This window comes from Phyllopteryx taeniolatus, chromosome 1, assembly GCF_024500385.1.
Source record: "Phyllopteryx taeniolatus isolate TA_2022b chromosome 1, UOR_Ptae_1.2, whole genome shotgun sequence".
Taxonomy (NCBI): domain Eukaryota; kingdom Metazoa; phylum Chordata; class Actinopteri; order Syngnathiformes; family Syngnathidae; genus Phyllopteryx; species Phyllopteryx taeniolatus.
The window spans coordinates 10,664,996-10,680,327 of record NC_084502.1 but is presented as its reverse complement, the minus strand read 5'-3'; the positions used below and the strand labels follow the sequence as shown (position 1 = coordinate 10,680,327).

Below are 15,332 nucleotides of genomic sequence, written 5' to 3'. Positions count from 1 at the left end.
TTTTTTTTTTCCCAATATGTTGAAGTGTAAAAGTAAGACCTTGGGGGTAAGGGCCGTTACAACAGTGAAATCATATAAATGTTTAATCATCACTAAAACATATTATTGCCATTACGCAACAAATTGAGGGATAGCTAGTTTTGAAATCAAAAGACAAGGATAGTAGTTTGTTCAAGTATTGTTTAAGTTACTGTAGAAGAAGGGTTTGGTAACAGAAAAATGCAATATCTCAACATTATTGTTTATTATTAGGACAATTTGGAATTTGGGTACAGATTTTAGCCAAAATCACGGAAGTTGACGAGCATGATTAGCTTTCGCGGGCCACATAAAATGATGTGGCGGGCCGCATCTGGCCCCCGGGCCTTGCGTTTGACATCCCTGAGTTAGAACAATGTCAAAATTGGCCGGGGGTTATCTTCCTCAGGCCCCTCGAGAAGGTTTTTTTTGTTCCCCCCTAAAAACAAAGTTGTAGTCTGGTGTGTACCCTCCAAATGTGTTGACGTCGCCATACTTCTTTTGTACATATTGTGATGATATTCAACTGATTTCTATTTTTGAAGAAAATAGGCATTTTTCTAAAGGGGGTGGGGGTGGGGAGGGGGCGTCTTACCCCGTTCTGCCCTACGTCCTTCAAAAACGTTCGTCCATCCGTTCGCATGCACGCCGCTGCACACCGATTCCTCTCTTGGCATTCACCGCGTGCCTTAATCGTTCGCATGTGCAATCAAGGTCCACCGTGAACACAAGGAGAAGCATCTTTTAGGGCCTCCATTCAAATGTCAAATACGAGCTACGTTTTTTTTTCTTCTGTTTCCCCCCCCCCCCCCCCCACGCCAAAATCCACACAGGCTCCTCTTTGCAACGAGCACGCAGGCCCACGTTGTCCACTTCAGCCGATAATGTGTACTATCTATATACTCACACATTGCGGCTCCGTTGTGTGTAATGCATCAAACGAAACGCCCCTCCATCCCCGACTTGCGGCCCGGGTCCGGGCTCGGACGTGACCGGGGCGTCCCTGCGTGTCCTGCGGCTGCGCTGACCGCGGTGCTGAAAAAGCGAGCGGACTTGCGGTCAGGAAGACGTGGTGGAAAGAATAGACGTCAAATATACAAAGGGGCTCGCATCGTCAGCTTAATCGTACGGCGACGTCGCCGCCATGTTGGATGTGGATGGTTGTGTTCCACACATTAAATCTCGAATAATCTACTCATTTTCGTTCTAAAACAAGATTAAGCTCTATCTGTAGTAAAAGTGATTCCTAAATATGATTGTAAACACCAAACAGCTCTTGGGCACCCCCCCTAAAATGGCTCCCCCCCCCTTGTCCCTCCTTCTTGATGACGAACTTATATAGCAAATACAACATAAAATGTTTAAATTCAGCTTCTTTGGGAGTGTTTTTATTTATGTCTTCTTCGTCACTGTTAAAACATGTATTGCCACGGACATAGTTCGAATTGTAATAATTATGCGCCGAACTCGTTAGAAGTTGTCTCAACTCGCATGCTACTAACACTTTTTTAGCCATCGAGAGAAAGCGAGAGAGAGAGAAATGTATCCTACCTTACGTAAGTCTTTTCTTTTTCATATTTTCAATGTTTTCAGCCAACCGCAGTATGGCTTTAAAAAAAATGCAACCCTGTTACTCATATTATCAGAGGTATTTTCTTTTTATTTTATAGCTAAGACTGTTCTTGACCAGTTAGCAGAGAAGCTAACACAGCTAGCATGTACTATTTAGCAAAAACTCTTAACATTAACATTGAGCACTTAAGTAATTTGAAAAAAAGTAGCTTCTTCTCCGTGAAAATTATGTCAGTTTACCATATTTTAATGTGCGACCGATGTACATGTTCAAATTAAGAAGATTCAAACGACTTTTTTTCTGTGAAGCGAATAATTCTTTTGGTTTGGATATTCCAGAAATACAAAAAAAAAAACATTTAAAACATATAAGGAGTAAATATTTATAACCCTCAGATTAAAAATTAATTGTTTTTAATGTCTGTTTTTTTTATTTATTTTTTTTAATAATAGAATCAGATTCCACGGGCACATCTGACACATTCAATATGGCGGACGCAATGACGAATCGCAGCAACGGGCCAAAATGCTAAAGGCGGAATCCAGCTATATTTCATGTCTATAGTGGAACCAAGTGCTGGCCAGCCTCTTTCTTTCCTCTCTTCGTCTTCTCCTCCTCCATGGCGTCTTCCGGTTTGGTCTGTGTACAGTAGTGCTGTGTGTGGTATTGAAATCAATTTAAATACCATTTATTATACCTTTTTTTTAAAAATACTGAATATGGTGGATTTGTGCATCACCCTCACATAAAATGGCCTCCTGAGTCAACAGAGACTTTTAACATCTTTTGTCCAGTGTGTTTGCTCATGTTTGAACTGTTTTACACTAGTACCATCTAAAAAAAAGACTTTGCACTCCAACTACCACCAGTGCAACCGACAATAAAATACAGTAGTGTAGTCAGCCAAAGGGTTCATCAAAAAAGATGAGACTATTCGGGGAATGATTCAATTAAAAGGTATGGCACATAACAGTTAAATAAAAATTTTACCTAAATACAAGTTTTAAAAACAAAAACTTCCTAAACATTAAATGTACTAAAAAAGTCAAATACAACTGAACTATACTTAGTGATTCTGCACTTAGCATTAAGTCTTAGTTTTTGTCAAGTCACAAGTCTTCAAAACAGTGACTCGAGTCTTACTCGCAATGACTCGAGTCCCCATCGCTTTGAAATCCACAAGAAACACAGATTCGAAAGTTTTCAGACGTTTATTGGGCAAATTCAACAACACTGCATTTCAGTCAAACTACAAGACAACCGGTAGCATGTCTTGATAGGCAATATTAATATCTGCAAGGAAGAATAGAGAGACAAAGAAGACAAATGTTGTGCAGTTCAAGAAAAGACAAATTGCACTCGAGTTGTGCTTGTTGCCTCAAATGGTTTAAGTGAGGATAGGATTTCTCACACACATACCTCAACATTATGCTTTTACTTCCCTTTATAATGCTCACTTACTATTGGGGTATAACAAAAACCGGTCTGGACAGTCAGGCAACACCAAACACGTCTTAACAAATAGTTTTGTTTTTTAAAAAACGCTTGAGATGTGCGATATTTCAACTCAAAGCAACGGAGTTGGACTCTTCGAGGTCGACGCGTCGGGCATCTCCAAAGCAGAGGAAGACGGTGAGACCGACGACGTGGACGGCGGCGACGAGCCAGAAGCACGGCACCCACGAGTCGGTTACCTCAATCAAGTAGCCCGACAGCGACACCATCAGCACCCCTGGGCATATTTTGCATTTCACACGCCACTCACAGCACTTCAGATTTGTAAATGACATGTAGTAGTATTATGCAGCGGTGCCTTAAGAAACAAGATTCATTTATACCGTGAACACATTTGCAACTCAAAACACTCGTATCTCAAGTCATCTTTCCCCATTGAAATGAATGGAAATTTCATTCATCCGTTCCAGCCTCGTTTCCTGCGCACCGGAAATTACGGCGCGGAAATGATGAATTTTACCTAGTAATGGGCGGAGCTCACTCAACATTAGGGCTGCGCGGTATTGGAAAAACATGCGCTATCCGATACGGGTGTTGAATATTGCGATATCGATAATATCGATATTCTAATGAAACGAATATATTTTTGAATGTGGCAAAATAATCAGGCTATATCTATTCTCCCATATTTCAGACGTGTTATGCATTTTAGGCACAAGTTGTTCGTTGCTTTGGTCCTTGTTAATTTCCTCCTCTCCCAGGTCTTCCATTCTTCCTCTGCCTGCTGCTGCCTAGATTCTCACTGTACACCTATGGGTCTGCTCTAGCCAATAAGAGACCAGTATCTAGGGCGGGGGGGATGGCGATGCGTATTTAGGGTCGTATCTGACTGGTCAAACTCAGATAAACGCCACGTGTGCAACAAAGCATACGAATTAATTTATTGCCCGTCTTTGAAATACACGTATTGCACGTGCCATTATCGCGATGACAGCATTTTTTTATATATATCGTGGAGCCCTACTAAACATATTTCGCATTTCTCTAGCATCAAATTAATCATATAATAATTGCTGTGTAAAATAAAGTAAAAAGAATTGCCATATTATTGCTTTAATCCTGATCTTGTGTTCATTTGGGCTTAGTTTTGACGTTGTTTGACAACTGTGAACGGTGTTTCATGGTAGCAACCTGCAAATGAAGAAGCGCTCGTCTGAAAATGTCCTGCTTGATGATTGAGCTGAGGGACAGCAACAATATTCACAGTCCAGTTTCAAGCGCACGTTTTGATGACGCACGATAGCTTATTATGAAAATGAGTACACGTTGAGAATACATACCCATGAAAGCACCAAGCATATTCATGAAACCTAGTGCATTCAAAAAAAGAAAAATAAAGAATTAACACATTTCTCAAGCCGCTTAACAGTGTTTACAGTTTTCCTTAAAGGGTTAGGTTTGTCAAACCTTTTGAGTCCAGGGACCACTTACAAGCGCAGACTTTTTTCCAAGTGCCCTCTCGGAATCCCAACGCCATTTAGACATACAGTAATTACCGTGTCTTTAGCTTAATAGCATAATTGCTCAAGTCATTTAAAAAAAATTTTTTTTTACTTTGGGTCACAATAGCAATATAAAATACCAATGTGGTTGTTAAACATTTGTTTTTCTTTGCCTGTGTAGATTCTCAGTCATCCAGGTCATGGTAATCCACAAAGGTTGAATCCAGGCAACAGTTTTCCTTTTTTTTTTTTTTTTTTCCAGTTTTCCACAAATGTTCACAAATGACTTGAGCAATTACGCTATTAGGCTAATGATGTGCACCGCTAAATGCCATGCAAATTACCTTTTTTTTTTTTTTAAATAACATTTTAACCCAAATATGCATGACCTGCTTAACAGAATAGAACTTAAGCCAATTCAATTGAATAAAATTCAATATTTATCCACAGAGCTACAGGTATCTGACACATACTGCTTACACTAACAACAGGGCTGCATACAGAGAGAAGCTAATTTCCAAAAGCACAGTCTAGAGTAGGCTAGAGTAATTGGTTCAGTATATTTGTTTCAAATAGTCCTCATATGTAGATATGAACTTTTTAAAAAAAGATCCTACACAATAATTTATTGCAAAATACTTTTGCAGACCCTCAATTTACAGCTCGCGGACCCCAGTTGGAGAACGAGTGCCTTAAAGTCACCTGAGCGCGAAGGACAACTGACACATTCCTGAAGATATTTTAGTCAGTCACACGCTGAACTCACCATAGAGGGTGCCGGCGCTTGAAGGGGTCAGATCCTGCACATTCACAGATGAACCACTGCAACGCAGGAAAACTCATCAACTGAACACGGCATGATTAAGCAGGCAGGGAAAATTTAGAGAGGTTATAAAAAGTCTACACACCCCTGTTCGAAAGCTTGTTTTTGTATATGTGTGTCTGTGAATGTATGTATGTGTGTGTGTGTGTATATATATATATATATATATATATAAAACAAAACTATGATATTACAGCAGTTTGTACATTTGACCACAAACAACGTTTTCCACAATATTATAATGTTACAAGATTGATATAGCTTTTGCACATACCAGCTAGTGAAGGAGAGTGAAACCATGACAGCAGAAATACAGATCACGGCGATGGGAGGCGACATCTTTGCGGACAGCAGCATGACAAAAGCAGCGGAAACGCCCATGGCGATGAACTGAGGAGTGCCAGAGGTGCATGTTAAAACACGACAAAGCTCAGGCTGATGATCTAAAGCAGCTCGTATGGTGATATGGTGGCAATAATCGCGACCGTGCTTACTTGCATGGACTTTCTCACAAACACGACACTGTATCCTTGGCTGATGAGTGAATCTGAAATGTATCCACCACAAAGAGCTGCTGGAATGGCAGCAGTCCAAGGAATCACATTGTACACCCACGTCTGCAAGAAAAGACAAGGCCGTGCGATCAGGGCCATTGACGCTAATGATGATGCCCTCTGACCCACGAGGAGACGAGTACCCTGACATGTGGATATTGTTCACTGAAGTATGTTGGCATCCACGACAGTAACGTGTAGGAGGTGCCGCATGTGCACATGTGAGCGAAGACCATCGACCTGTGATGGAGGAACAAGACGTTTTGTTTATACAGTCAAAGAAACTTGGACAACCACCCCCAGGGGGTTTCCCCCAAATGATTTCATCTTTATCTATAATAGTCTTAAGAATAAACATTTATTAAGTCCAATAGGCTGTACAAATATGCATTTGAACTTTAAATTGATGGAATATGTTTTTAACATAAAATAAAAGAAGACTGTAAAGTTGTTAACAATAAAATAGTTCGTTATTTACATCGCTAATCTAATGAGGGTGTGTCATACACACACACACACACACACACAGGGGCGTCGCACCCATTGGGAAGGTAGGTATTCCAAACCCCCTCCCACTTTTTCATCCTTTACACGAGCCATAGTTTGGACAATGTGCTCACATACTGTAATTGTACATAAGTCCAAAACAATTACATGCATTGTTAAAACACCAAATCTCATTTTAGAGGGCAGCTACTTGAAAGCCGTTTTCTTTGCCACGCATGAATCTCAATGTCAGAAGTTGCACATCAGTCACTACAGTGGACACTCGAGCGTCATCCCATACACTGCCACCCGCTGTGGTCAGCCATTATAAGTACAAATCAAATCCTCCAAACCAAGATGACAGAAAGCCAAAGTGCAGCGCAGGGAAAACGATCTCCGTCCATTCCTTGTATTACTTATATAATACTTTTCTTTACTTGAAATTACATTCTAATGATATACGATATGTTAATTGATTTACAGACAAATTGACTGCAATAGTACTGTAGTAGAATGAGTAATTCATCCGTACCAGATGCACGGCTTTCTCAGGAGGCTCAGCAGATGTGTACATGAAAAAGTCTTTGACTGGAAGTTATTTCTTCTTTCTTTCTGCCCTGGATAAACCTTGCCTGAAAGAATCACATGTCAAACATTATACTGATGTTTGTAATGGTGTATGCCAGAAGGCTACTGTACGTAGGGGTCACTTTGGAAAAACAGGGTTTGAACTAACGTAGATAATCAAATTCCTAATTTAGTTTAGCATGCAGCAGAAACAACAGCGGCGAGCGGGGTAATTTTGCAGGTAAATAAATAATCAATGCAGAAATCATTGGTGATATACGGTTTAGGATTTTGCCTTTTCGACACCGCCACAATGGATTTCACGGTCGCAAATTCAAAGAAAGTCATCAGTACGACTGATTAATATTGAGAGATACTGTACGGATGTATACAGAGATGCTATACTGAATATTGGCACCTTTCAGTAAATACTGCCACACAACGAGCGCCCAGAGCCCAGACAGAAAACCAACAGCATAGAATGCATTTTCCCAACTGTACCAGTCCAACATTATGGAGTCCAGCAGGCCTGCCAACAATATTCTGAAAGCATAATCCAAAGGCATCACAAAGAATACATCTTGCATCTTAACATATGTTGGTTAGCATGTGCTAGTATGCGCGTGAGTGTGTGTGTGTGTGTGTTGCATACCCAAGAGAGGTACCACTTTGCATGATGCTGCTTAAAAAGCTCTTCTGCCCTTTCGGTGCCCGCTGGGCTATCAGACTGGCCAAAGATGGGAAGAATACACCTATAAAAAAAAAAAAAGCAGTGGGCATTTTGAGGGGGGTAGCCTCTAATAGTCTGGTTTATTGTCAGATAAGCATAAACCTTTTGTAACAGTATGAATACAATATTCCTCATCTCAGAGGAAAGGAATATTAAAACCATTTTGTTTAGTCTCGAGCTTGATTAAAGAAGAAAGGAATTGTTGAAAAGGTCAACTTTTGATTTGAGTAATAGACAACAATGTTAGAAATGTAGTATATACACAGTATAACCACACAAAAAAGAAACGAAGACAAACTCATTAGTATGGAATATCCATCCATCCATCCATCTTCTACCGCTTATCCGAGGTCAGGTCGCGGGGGCAGTAGCTTTAGCAGGGACGCCCAGACTTCCCTTTCCCCAGCCACTTCATCCATCTCTTCCGGGGGGATCCCGAGTCGTTCCCAGGCTCGCCGAAGGATGTAGTCTCTCAAGCGTGTCCTGGGTCGTCCCCGGGGTCTCCTCCCGGTGGGACGTGCCCGGAACACCTCCCCAGGGAGGCGTCCGGGAGGCATCCTAAACAGATGGCCGAGCCACCTCATCTGGCTCCTCTCAATGCGGAGGAGCAGCGGCTCTACTCTGAGATCCTCCCGGATGACCAAGCTTCACACCGTATCTCTAAGGGAGAGCCCGGACACCATGCGGAGGAAACTCATTTCGGCCGCTTCTATCCGGGATCTTGTTCTTTCGGTCACGACCCACAGCTCGTGACCATAGGTGAGGGTAGGAACGTAGCTCGACCGGTAAATCGAGAGCTTTGCCTTTCGGCTTAGCTCCTTCTTTACCACAACGGATCGATACAAAGTCCGCATCACTGCAGACGCGGCACCGATCCGCCTGTCGATCTCCCGTTCCATTCTTGCCTCACTCGTGAACAAGACCCCAAGATACTTGAACTCCTCCACTTAGGGCAGGATCTCAGCCCCGACCTGGAGAGGGCACGCCACCCTTTTCCGATTGAGGACCAGGGTCTCAGATTTGGAGGTGCTGATTCTCATCCCAGCCGCTTCACACTCTGCTGCGAACCGCTCCGGTGAGAGTTGGAGATCAAGCCAACAGAACCACATCATCATCATCATCTGCATCTCCAGGTGCCTAGTTAGCTTCTTAGCCAATAGCAATGCAGTATGCACCATTACAAGTCCCGACTCACAGTGACAACACATAACATAGAGCAGTTCAAGAGGAGGCATTGAAGCATCGCTGTGTGGTCAATTGTCATCTTATAGATTGTGTCAGGGTTGTAAATCAAGCATTATCTGGTCATTAGTGTATGTAGCGGGTCAGACCATAGATGTGAAGACTATACGCCAGCGTGCTGCAGCAGCCCGGCTGAACGACGTGCCTACGTCGCCCATGTTGGGAAGGTCGATGTTCCCTTCCAAGCGTTGAAATTAATTCTTAACTTGCTCATTTCTCAACCGATTTTCACGGGATTTACTTTTTCGTCAATGCCAAAGCGTGTGTTATCAACACAGGACATTTTTCTTTATTATTTTTTTCTTTAAAAAAAAATAAAATAAAAAAAATAAATAAAAAACAAATCGGATATATATATATATATATATATATATATATATATACCCAAAATAGGGCTGGACTCGCCATTGATTGAAATACTCCCAAATGTTATGTAAATACTTCCTAAATGTGACCTAAATACTCCTAGATGTAGACAAAAACCGCTTAAAGTTACCCAAATAAGCCTATATCTACTGAAATAGTCTGTCGCGAGATTGATTTTCTCTCCAGCGACTGTTTATGATGCATTCGAGAGGAGCTTAGAATAACGTGTTATGACACTTTAAAAAGGATTTCAACTGCTTTAAAAGCTGCAAAAGTGTGAGGGACAGTGAGGGCAGATTTAATTAATAACGGTGTTCTAGTAGGCTTTTCCTGGCTTACAGCCATGCTACCCTGAGAACGCCCGATCTGCTTGTTTTTTCCTGACTTTTTTTTTTTGCTTTCCACTAGAAATTTGAAAGTTCTGTGACTAAGTAGCTGACTGCAATTTCTAACTGTTCATAATTCTTTCCAACTAAAAAAAGCCTACTACCACATCTGAAGTTTATTTGGACTAAACTAATTAGACGCCCTTTAAATTGTGGCAGGTGTGTGCTGACTCCCGTTTAGCACGAGTTTGCATGTTATTGGTTATTTCTCAACACAGCCACATCATGTTATAAGAGGGTGTGCACACTTGTGCAGCCACATTATCTCAGTTGTTTATTTTTACTTCCCCTCTCAAAAATCTAAAAAATAAAATCAATTGAGTTGTGAAGCTTATTAGTAAGAATAATGGTGGAAAAGATTTTGAAATTATTTATCTTGGTCTTTTCTATCAAAAAGTGCTATCACTTGAACAGGGGTGTGTAGACTTTTTATACCCAACTGTAAGTATCACACAACAAACATCAGTACAGAAGGTGTGTCACTCCGCTTGATGATGAATTAAAACAAGCTTAGAAAAACTGAACCCATTAAGTTTGAGACATAAATACAGGCAATGCAGTTCCGTTCACCATTTAGAGCCTCAAGTACTAAAGTGCATTTGTTTCAAACTTGCTCAGGTATGCCTCCAACCACCTTGTCGTTTTATGACTATATGGCAAAACGTCCCATCCTATCATAAATCTACCGCTACAAGGTCTTGTTGGTACAGTTCACATGTTTTTAGGTCCTTTATCTAAAAGTCACCTTGCAGTACTCCCATGAGGACTCTGGCCATGGTCATCAGAGCCAGGGTGTGAGAGCCGAGGTGTGCCAGAGCGGGTGTGGCAGCTGTGACCACCGCCCATGAGGTGGCTGAGAACAACAGCACTCGCTCCCCTCCAATCCTACAAAATGAAACATCCAGCGTCAAAAACCCACCCTAAGGGTGCATTCGGAAATTAGATCTGACGCCCTGACCGTACTCAGAGTACGAGTGTTCTGAGGGGCATAGTGTGCTCCCTTTCTTTGAGTTTACTAACTTTAGGTATATCCACGAAACATGAATGGTTAACGAAGTCATTCAAATCCCCCGTCAGCACACAAACCTCGCATCTTGCTCGAACTGCGTCCATGCTCCTGCCTGACGCGCTACCGCTTTTCCTCCAAACGACCAGAGTGTGGCGCTAGTCTGAATAACCAAACAGCACATTCCAACAATGCTGAGTTTCCTAACGCTTCTGAATGTAGCAGAGCGCGGTCGTGGTGCATTTCCGAACGCACTATAACTGAGTGCTTCTTAAACTGGGGTCCTCGAGCTGTAACTTGCATACATACCGTAATTTCTCGTATATACTGCGCATTCCCCCCCCCCAAAAATGTTGAAAGTCAATAGTGTGCATTATACATTAGTATAGGGGAAAATGGAAAAAACTTTCACATTTTACAAATGTATGCCGTCATCTAGAGGGTAAGAAGAAAGCTGTACACTTTCATACCAATATGCCACCACCACCTCGAGGTATGAAAAAGGTGTACACAATTTAGAGTCGTCAATTAACCTACCATGCTTTTGGGATGTGGGAGAAAACCAGAGTGCCTGGAGAAAACCCATGCAGGCACAGGGAGAACATGCAAATTCCACACAGGCGGGGCCAGGATTTGAACCCCGTCCTCAGAACTGTGAGGCAGATGTGCTAACCAGTCCACCACCGTGCCGCCGGGTGCGCATTATACATGAGAAATTACGGTCCATATGGCAACTAGCATGGCGATAAAACATACAAAACAAATGACTTCTCTCCACCTAATTTTAGCTTATCAGTGCTATAGATTGTGACATATGTCATAAATGTGACATCCCCAGATTTCTAGCTCTCTAACACTATTAGTTTTACAGGTGAGGCAAGGCGACCTTGTGAAAAATTTTTGAGCTTGGAAGCACGTACCTCTGGTCAAAACTTTCCATCCAAGTGGATAAATCACATACAGTATATAGCTAGTAACTATAAATAAATATATAAATACTCAGCTCCACTAACTTTTTTCCTTTATTTGCACTTTTTCCTCCTTTTTTTTTATCATTTACTGTTCCTTTAGCATGATGCTCAACCGTTTTGAACTATTTACTGTGAATTGGCAGCCTATTTACATCTCTGTAAACTTTCCTTTTTTTTAAATACTTTATCCCTTTCATTATTTGTGTCTTGTGCCAAACCTTTTGCACTATTCCACTTGGAGAGGAATGCATCGCGGAGAGGAGATATGAAGAGGAACGAGAAACGGCATTAACATGAAATCAAGTGACATGAGAGAGAGGACTAAATGGGATCGGGTGGTTACCCAAATAAAATATTTTACAAATAACAGTTCCCCCGAAAAACCTGAGAAAAAGTGAATCTGCGAACGCCGAACCACAAATATGAAAATCCAGCCATCCATTTTCTTTACCGCTTATCCACACTAGGGCCGCTGGAGCCTATCGCAGCTATCTTCGGGCTGGAGGCAGGGTACACCCTGAACCGGTCGCCAGCCAATCGCAGGGCACATAGAAACAAACAACCATTCGCACTCACATTCACACCTACGGGCAATTGAGAGTCTTCAATCAACCTACCGCGCATGTTTTTGGGATGTGGGAGGCAACCGGAGTGCCCGGAGAAAACCCCCGCAGGCACGGGGAGAGCATGCAAACTCCACACAGGGATTTGAACCCCGGTCCCCAGAACTGTGAGGCAGATGTGCTAACCAGTCGGGCCCCGTGCCGGCCCTATCCTAGCTGACTTTGGGCAAAAGGCGGACTACATCCTCAACTGGTAATATGACAATGATATATCAAATTATATAATACAATTATTATTTATTGTGGTTTATGTTTGATGCCTAATCTTGTGTACAGCACTTTGTAAAAGCTGTGGTTGAAGTTAAAGTTATAAAATTGAGTTGGGTGGTTACTTTGTCTTTGGCAATGTTCCGTGCGCAATTGAATCCGTGATTACTTGTCAGAAAATGTGAAAATGATTTGGCACACGTTGTCCATTTCTTTATTAAAGTCACTATTTTGAAAATACCTGCTAGAGGTGTTAGAAAAGTCGCTAAATGTAGCATCAAAAACACTTAAGTTGCCAACACTGACTGCTTTTTGTAAACAGCACCTCTGTTCGCAGCCATGTTTTTAGTGTAAGCAGCACACGTCAGCTAGAAACACTTGCTTGTCACTTGCATGACCTCCCAGGATCGCCGTGCACGAGTAGCCCCAGAAGAATCCACCCAGAACCACGCCAGTGTCGATCTTGTTCCAGTTGAACGAGGCTGCCATCGCAACCGCACAGATGGGCATGGTCATCCGGGCACAGTACACCAGGCAAGCCCCCATAAACAGCACTGGCATCCATTTGCGAGCCACGGCTCTATTGTCGGCATGAAATGAATAACAATAAAGACATTGATGGACTTTCACAAAATCTCATAAAACAAATACTGTACAAAACTTGTATGTCAGATGCGAGTGAGCCTGATTGAAGTGCATCTCACCTGGGCCACAGATTTTTGTCTTGTGGCTCCTCTGAGGCCTTGGTGGCTGTACAGACATTGCGATCCATGAGAAGCGCACAAAGGTCGTTCAAACCATCTCCCGACGTGTGTTTGTCTGCCATTCACGGAACACCGGCGTCTCCGGGGTTCTTTTCCCAGAGAAGCGTGCTACCGTAACCCGACTGTATGCAAACGAGCTGGACGAGTAAAACGTGTTCGAACAAAACTCCCGAAAAAGCACCTCGAAGGCATTTGGTAGTGTGACATCAGAAGTATTTAGAGCAAGTTGTTGTACAGGGCGTGAAGACTGTGTTTGAATTGAGAGATGAGGAAATGGTCCAGAACACTCCAACTACAGGAAATTGTAATTCCTTCACTGCCAAACTTTCATAAAGTTCCTTTTAACTGTCACATTGAAAAAAAAAAAAAAACTAGGAATTGCACTTATGCTGAGGAGGCTATGCATGAATTATGACATACTTGTGGTATTTTTATTACTCTTTAAGCATAAAACTGAAGAAACATGTTACACATTTCAACATCCAGCAGTAAAGTAACTCATTCATTGCCAGTGCTTTTGGTGAAACCAACCCATGTTCTGGTGCTGATTACTTAAAAAAAATAAATATAATACAGAAAAAGATCGCAACCATTTTTTTGTTCTGGTGAAAGTAAAGAAACTACTCTTCCTTTTGGTAGGTTTGGTGCTTATATTGTCACAGAACACAATAGTCTATGGGTCTTGAAAGATCAGTCAAAATGCTCTAAAATGGCTGGCAATTTAGGGAACTCTGCTTTGAAATCGTGACTGAGTTCAATGAAGTGATGCCAGCAGTTCACTGTTCACAAATTCACTTATTTACGTTTTTGTCTTTGTCAGACAAGGAGACACAAGATATTCCCCATCCGTGGCCTCATTTTAGAGAACTGTTTGTTGTCGGCTCCAAGCATGATTTGTGGCAGCCTATAAAGCACAAATTCAAATATTCTGTCTAATCTGGAAAAAAAAAAAAAAAAAACATGTACAACGTGTATTTTAATTCAGTTGTTAACATGAGCTAATTTAGCTTTTTCTTGTTGGTTTATAGCGATAGCAAAGCTAACGCGTGATGTGATGATTGATAGCATTAAAGTAGCAACGTGACCAGATTTCCCAAAAATAATGGTCAGTTAAAATGCTGGTTTTGGTTGGATTGACTGAAGACTTTTTAACATATGAACACTAAGAACCACAAGAAAAAAGGAAAAATGTATTTCGTTCCAAAACATAAATTCTCAAACCTATTCTTATTTCTGTATGCGGGAAAGGCTTCTTGCACTCTGTTGCTTTTTGTTGTTGTCAGATGTGACAAGAATCCTGCTTGCAGCTTAATATAACAATTTGAGTAGATTTATTATTCTTTTTCTTACCTCTGAATTTTGAGGAAATATCTTTTCACAATTCCAATGCTTCGTCTCATAAAGCGGTTTCAAATTAGAAACCTTCATAGCAGCTAGTCTTGCATATTGATCTTGTGCCGCTTGAATGGCGAATGAAGACATATTTTTTAGTTGATTCTTTGAATTGCCGACTTTCACTGTCCACTTTTCTTTTAACTTTTAACTAACGAACTTGCAACGCACCATTTTTATGTAATCTAGCTCCTAGACCTGGCAAAGTGTCAACAATATGCAACAAGTTCCGGTATGCATGTGTTGACTCGACCAAAACACTTACGAAACATGGTTTTCACAGCGCTGCGTCGTTTCGCCGCAGCAGCACATACACAATGAATGGGTTGGTTGACGGCGCGCTGTGCTAAGTGCAGTGTGAAAGTGCGTTAACACAATTAGGATTAGATTTAGGAAAAACAACTTGTTCAAAGCAAAGGAACATATAAAATGAACTCCAGCCATCAATATCTATGAGAAATAAATGAGCACAGACATATCTTGAACCCGGTAATGAAAAGAATTAGACAAAACAATGAGTGAGCTGCGTTTGCGGACACGTAGATGGATATTTATTAAAAAACCCCAACATTACACCTTAGCTTTTCTGAAATTAAAACAAATTAAAATGCTATCACTAACACCGGGACAACCCTTCAGAATCTGAAATGAAGAATGTTCACAACCA

At 41.5% G+C, this 15,332-nt stretch overlaps 1 protein-coding gene across 2 annotated transcripts; it reads right to left on the bottom strand.

Annotated features, from left to right (window-relative positions):
* Nucleotides 1-2,787: 2,787 nt before the first annotated feature.
* Nucleotides 2,788-13,434, bottom strand: LOC133476549 (voltage-gated purine nucleotide uniporter SLC17A9-like). Of its 2 annotated transcripts, XM_061770093.1 has the most exons (12): nucleotides 13,214-13,434; nucleotides 12,892-13,089; nucleotides 10,448-10,587; nucleotides 7,631-7,730; nucleotides 7,397-7,521; nucleotides 6,944-7,043; nucleotides 6,069-6,165; nucleotides 5,866-5,988; nucleotides 5,646-5,761; nucleotides 5,315-5,370; nucleotides 4,387-4,416; nucleotides 2,788-3,323 (listed from the first exon to the last, which is right to left on the bottom strand). In XM_061770093.1, exons 1-12 carry the CDS (start codon nucleotides 13,333-13,335, stop codon nucleotides 3,154-3,156), a joined length of 1,377 nt encoding a protein of 458 aa, XP_061626077.1. In that variant the 5' UTR covers nucleotides 13,336-13,434; the 3' UTR covers nucleotides 2,788-3,153. The 2 variants fall into 2 exon arrangements, with proteins under 2 accessions (XP_061626077.1, XP_061626087.1); XM_061770103.1 differs by lacking the exons at nucleotides 12,892-13,089; nucleotides 13,214-13,434 and adding an exon at nucleotides 10,789-12,058.
* Nucleotides 13,435-15,332: the final 1,898 nt, after the last annotated feature.